Source organism: Saccostrea cucullata, unplaced genomic scaffold (assembly GCF_032062105.1).
Source record: "Saccostrea cucullata isolate Sc308-1 unplaced genomic scaffold, CSIRO_AGI_Scuc_v1 ctg7067, whole genome shotgun sequence".
NCBI classification, from domain to species: Eukaryota; Metazoa; Mollusca; class Bivalvia; order Ostreida; family Ostreidae; genus Saccostrea; species Saccostrea cuccullata.
In genome coordinates, this window is record NW_026933103.1 from 44,390 (window position 1) to 51,077 (window position 6,688).

The 6,688-nt window shown below is 35.6% G+C and overlaps 1 protein-coding gene across 1 annotated transcript; it reads left to right on the top strand.

Annotated features, from left to right (window-relative positions):
- Positions 1–1,451: 1,451 nt before the first annotated feature.
- Positions 1,452–5,793, top strand: LOC134237268 (uncharacterized). The gene is made up of 7 exons (XM_062719369.1): positions 1,452–1,744; positions 1,923–2,140; positions 2,947–3,109; positions 3,730–3,839; positions 3,993–4,163; positions 4,732–4,936; positions 5,446–5,793. The coding sequence occupies exons 1-7, from the start codon at positions 1,525–1,527 to the stop codon at positions 5,754–5,756; spliced, it is 1,398 nt and encodes a 465-aa protein (XP_062575353.1). The 5' UTR covers positions 1,452–1,524; the 3' UTR covers positions 5,757–5,793.
- The last annotated feature ends 895 nt before the right edge of the window (positions 5,794–6,688 follow it).

Sequence of the window (6,688 nt, forward strand, 5' to 3'; positions counted from 1 at the left end):
TGGCACCACCCTCAAATACAGGTAAACATACATTAGTAATAATTATGGATTCAGTCCCGATGATGATCGATCTCCGCACCACAGGAGTTCTAGCACTAAGCTCATTTACTTATATCTACTTCAAAGTTCCCAGTTTTATTACTCTTGATCAAGAATCTTAATAGTAACTTTGCATTTCCGTTCAAATTTTATTACATAGTATCGATGGACTGGATTGGTCTATTCTGATCAATTTCCTTACAAAATGATTTACAAAATTATAGTTCATTGTACCAACAACAACATCCAATTTTTTCTGATAAAATAATTATAGTTCATGGAATTAAAGTCTCTTTTCCAATTATAAAGTCACTGTATGTGGTACACTTATAATGTACATCCTTGTTTAATAAACTTTCATTTTATTTTACTACCATTAATAAGTTCGCTATTAATAACTAAAATGATTATGATATTAATATTGTTTAAGTTTAAAATGTTCAAACAATATGTCTGTGCTAAACCCTATAGGTTTACATGATCTGACCGTCATATTCCTCCCCCTTAAGATGCCAACCCAGTTATTCCCTGGCAGGTCTTTAACTTGTCACTTCCAGGGTGTGGCTTTAAAGGTAATGGGAAAGGATAGAAATGCAGCCAACCAGACCGGGATTTGAACCTGGATTCAAAATATCGTGGGGTTCAATATATTGTATGAGATCGGGGTCCTCAGAATATCCAGTCAGGTATCACCTGAGCTAGCTGGGCCACCAGTGATCGAGTCCATCAGACCGCAACACTAGTGAGCAGTGGCTAACAGACTTAATCTTGTATTGATTAGACCTTTACCTACTGGTGGATAGAGAAGGAATGAACCTCACTTCCAGACTTCATATCCATTTTATATAAACCTAAGCACATTATAATGTCATTATTATTTAATTACTACTGGAAGAAAATGAAAAAGAAATAAACAAAATAGTTTCAGCACATGTTATGTGCCAGACATTGGCACTTTCCTGAATAATAAATTCCACCCATTTATGATTGTTCTGTGTAATATCCTTGTTTCTGGTTTCATAATTAAAGTGCACGCTAACACATGTGAATCAGGTACAAAGTGGCGCTTTGTACCATTCACTTGTGTTGTGGTTTCTCACACCTTATCCTTTTCTTATTTTGGCGATGGGTACTAACTATCTACATACAATCATGTAAGACATATGTGTTATCTTATACCTCCCTTGTGTAATAGACGAACCTCTGATGTTTTTTATTACATCATGTGCATGGAAGTGTAACGGGAAAGGAGAAAATGCAGCGGACCAGACCGGGATTCGAACCCGGGCCCCCTGAAAACTCCGGTCAGGTGCTCTACCAACTGAGCTATCTGGCCACCGGCGATCGAACCCGGCTGACCGCCACAGAAGGACCCATACCTAGCCTTAACTGTCTTGTACAACCCATATAATTCAAATAGCCTTCAAGGGGAGCTCTTTGATTTTTTGTTTCATTCAATACTTTTTTAAGCTAGAGTTGTCTGACATGGATATAGACCACGATACGGATAGATATCCATTTGGAGTCAGTAGGAGATACCAGGGAATAGCCCTCGTGATCTCTAACTTTACCTCAGGGCCACACAAGAGGAAGGGGGCCAATATTGACCTCAAGTACATGAAGAAAACATTCAAACGACTAGGATTTAAAGTAGATTGTCATGAAAATTTAACAGCATCCGAATTTTTGTCACTTTTGAACTCATGTAAGTACAATTACTTATAAATTGAAACACATATAAACTTTTATTTGTTTTCCAAATTTAATTTAATTTAAATTTAAATTTCTTGCTTTATGAATCAGAATGAGACATTTTTTTTCTCTTAATCTGTTTTTTAATCAATATTGCATATTATGCTTTTTTGATTATTGTTATTTTTTAGATTCCAAAGACAAGAGTCTGAAAGCGTATGATTGTTTTGTATTTGCTATCAGTTCACATGGGGTTGAAAAAGAGGTGAAAGGAAAAGATCAAGTGGTCCATCATCATGCTATACAAATGTTTGATGATGAATACTTTGACACCCAAAAGGTTCTGGATTACTTCAGCCCTAAAGCATGTGAAGCACTGAAAAACAAACCAAAACTGTTCTTTATTCAGGTATTGAAATGAAAAAAATGTTCATGTTTTTTTTTTTATCCTGGGAGAAAAGTAATCTAGAGTAGGCAACAGTCTTAGAAAGATATTTCAATTAGAAATCAAGGTAGACAACTCTATGAGACAAATATCTCAGGGTTTGAATTATCAAGGCTGAAATTTTGTATTTCCTGTAATTTTATTTGATAATAAGATTCAGGTAGTTCTTACTTCAACCTCTCTTCAAGTCCAAGTGCAACTTTACTTTTCCTTTGTTACAAGTTCAAACCAGGGACGCCCGTGGGGATCCGGGTTAGAATAGGTCCTCAGTACCCCCTTGCTTGTCGTAAAAGGCGACTAAATGGGGCGGTCCTTCGGATGAGACCGTATAAACCGAGGCCCGTGTCACAGCAGGTGTGGCACAATAAAGATCCCTCCCTGCTCAAAGGCTGTAAGTGCCAAGCATAGGCCTAAATTTGCAGCCCTTCACCGGCAATGGTGACGTCTCCATATCAGTGAAATATTCTGGAGAGGGACGTTAAACAGTATACAATCAATCAAACAATCAATCAAACCAGAGCTGCGGTCTCATGAGAAGCTTCTGGTTTCTCTTTAAAACCATGAGTGCACATTTGTCTATTTATTTCCTCTTAACATAGATTTACATCATTAGTATACAGCTCAACATTCTAAACTTTTCAGAGAAGTATGACTGTACTTTACAATGATGAGTTGTTTTTATTGGAAGTGAATCTTTCTTTTCGAAAAAAAAAAAAATGGTTATATGGTAGACCTTAGAAATTTTGATCTGTGATGTATGTGTTTGTTAGGCCTGTAGGATTCCCGAGAGTAAAGCAACTGAAGACCAAAGAGACGCAGGCATAGGGTTTGATCCCGGCACCGGAGACAAACAAGGGGGAGGGGAACCAGGCCATAATGAAGATGGACATGATAAGATTGACTATCAGGACAATGAAGAGATCTCTGATGAAGGTACATTTATTGTTACTTGATGTATTCTCAAATCATACAGACTCTATGTCTATGCATAATATGGTAGTTTTAAGGAAATGTTTCAGTATTCCATCTTGTGAATAAGGTTGCCTCGGAGCCCATATAATTGACACATACAATTAAGAACTTTACAGGATGTTAAAATGATTTAAGATGATAATATGCTGTAAACCAACTTTTATTCGCAACGACTTCATTTCGCGATTTACCAGGAGTTAACTAGTTAACTAGCTGACGATTAATGCTCGCGAATAAGCCTTTTTGAATCTGATTTTAATAGACACAGAGACTTTAAGGACGGGTTCATGGTGAGAATATTTGCGATGACCAGGCTCTGGCGTTGCTTGCGAAAATTCCCTGCACTTGAATAAAAGCTGGTTTTCAGTACTATCCATTAGAGTCAGTATGTACATTGTATATAATTTACTATTATATATTGAAGATGAAACTTTTCTATTGTAACTGGAGAAAAAAATCATATCTGAAAGCTTCATCTGACAGAAGAAGTGTTGCCAGAAAAACTTACCTGGTGTTTTTTTATGGTTTTCTGCATACAAATTTAACTGCACACTGCACGATGTAATTTTTGTCATGTGTAGAGTCTGACACAGAGGAGGGAGATGTGTCTGATACAGACATCGAGGACTCTAACCTTGAGGGTGACAATGACCTCCCCACAACCAACAGTCAGGATACTGACACACGGGGGGTGAGTTAGACATTCAATTTATCGGTATAGTTGACATTGTTCATCAAATTACAGAAATTAGAAGCATGTGTAATACATCTATTAGAATAGGTCAGCTTTAAGTAAAGTCTTTATGTTGATTACAAGTATTTTGTAAACTATTTGTTTTAACAGGAACAAGACACATCAGAAGTAGAAACATATTTGAAACAACGACAGACAGAAATTGTCAAAAATTTAAAGAAATTACAAAATGACGTCTGGCAGCTTGGTAGAGTTTACACCCAGGAGGCCAATTATAACAAAGAAACAAATGCTCACAAAGCAGCAGGAGGAGGGGAAGGGGTAAGTCCAGTCTGGAATATTGGTTTTAGTTGAAGGACATTGTATAAACATATACCATCAATAATGCAACTTTTCTGGTCATAAATATTTTAAAAAAGATACATCCATTGTAAAAAGGTAACCCTGACCTTGCAGCATTGGAAATGATTTAATGACAGTCAAGTAAAATTTTGGTGACAGCTTGTGCATGCTCTGGTAAAATGATAATAGAAAGATTTCCTGCTTGAATATAGTAAAGAATGTGAGTGATGAAGAAATATATTAAGAACTCCAAATATTGCATATGGAATGCTGGAGACCTAGATCTGTTTATGAAAAAAAAGACGTGGCAAGAAAAGTAAATTCTGCAGAAAATGTGCATGTTCAAGTGCTCTCTGAAAAACCAACATTTTTGCTATAGCTCAAAAAAGATTAATTGTCCTTAGAACATGTTTTTATTTATTATTATTTATGTCTTTTGGATGAGTTATTTACATCAAGCGTATTTTCTGTTGGACAACATAATAAGGAACTATCAATGTTCATGTTCCCATGGTTCTCCAACACAACTGTATTAATTGTATTTTAGGCTCTGTCACCTGAGATGGAACAAACAGGAGATGAGCTGGACCCAGCAAGGGGAATCAGATTACGTCCCCCAGCAGAGAGGGGAATGCAGGGAGATGAAGTGGATCCACCTAAAGCCCGACGTTATCGGCCGACAGTGGCCCCTGTCCATATCACGTCTGTCCCCTGTCACAACGATATGCTTATCATGTTCGCATCACCACCAGGTCTGCTTCTGACTTAATTGACCTGTTACAAGATTTTGTTGTCCTGTTTTAAGGTTTTGATGTTCTCTTTTTAAGGTGTAATATCAACTTTTTTTCCCATTGTAAGATGTGATGTTGACATTTTGTCCTGTTGTAAGATGTGGTGTTGACTTTTGTCGTCACAATGTAAGGTTTAGTGAAGTTTTTTTGGCCTGTTGTATTAAAAGTTTTGTTGACTTTTGTTGTCCTATTGTAAGGTATGGTTTTGATTTTTGTTGTCTTGTTATAAGATCTTGTTTTTGACTTTTGTTAAGGTTTTTTTTTTTACTTTTGTTGTCCTATTATGATCAATAGAAGCACTGAGTTTGATAATTCATCAAATATTCAGAAATATAAATGACATCAGTACTTCTTTAAATGATTGATTTTTCAACTTCCAGAATGAATTCACTTTAATTAAGACTGATTGAGATATATCTTAACTTAATTTAATGGAAAATAAACTTTCAAATTCCTTTTTCTTCTTTTAGGAATGTATGCTTTTAGGAGTAAAGAGGATGGCAGTTACATGTTGCGGTTCTTGTATGAAGCTGTGGAAAAATTTTATGGAAATGGAAAACTTAAAGACAATAATACTGACTTCCTTGAAGTTCTGAGGGAAATCACAGCAGTCATGTCTAGCAGGTTGTTCTATGGTAAAAAGAAATACACCAATGTTCCCTGTACCATACATAAGCTCTCCAAAGATATTATATTCACTCAAGGAAAAAACATGACTGACTCCAAGTTTTCAAAGAAACTGTCCAACATTCTAACATCTTTTTTTGCCGATTGGAAATAAGAACATATATATATATATATTTAAGAGTTGTTGTAAATTGTGCTTTATAAATAATAAATTTCATTACAACATGTATTGGTAACAATCCTCTGTTAAAACTAATGTCCAAAAAACTGTATCTCACTTCTATTCTCAATGACCGTGTAGTGTAGGGCAGCGCCGCGAGAATTCCATCGGCATCGAAAGCAAGTTTTTTGACTTGCCTAGATAGCCGAGCGGTCTAGCGCGCTGTTCCTGCACTGCTAGGAGACAGATTCCGAAGGTCGAGAGTTCAACCACGGGCTGGGGCGGAAGTGGGTATCCATGTAAAAGTGAATTTCTTTGTGCTTTATATATATATATATATATATATATATATATATATCAAAAATTCAATATCCTATACCCCCTAAGTTTTCAAAAAAACATTTTAATATCATTTTTTTGCTTATCGGAAGTAAGAACATAAATATTTATAAAAAAAATCACTATCCTATAACACACTCCCTTTCTATCAAACCAAGTATTTCAGTGAATTTCTTTAAATTGTGAAGTAAAACAACAAGGGAGCTATCTATATGACACAACATTGTGACTGTAAGTCTGTAGTTTCAGCTGTTAAATGGAATTGACTTACTATTGATCATGATTGACAGGTCCTATAGGTCAGGATATTTAAGATGGACTTACTATTGGTCAAAATAAACAGGTCCTAAGGGTCAGGAAACCTTATATGTGACAGTGAAGCTAGTAAAATTTACCCTGAAAGAAATTGGTGTAATTATAACACTATATTATGTTTAAATTTAAATGTGAAAACTATTTATTGTAATACTCAAGACACATTACCTTTAGCTGTTTAGTACACAGCTTAAAAACTGCTATGGACTTCAATTCTTCTGTTGTGCCATATAATCATGATGATTTTATAATTTAAAATTACCATCTCTCAT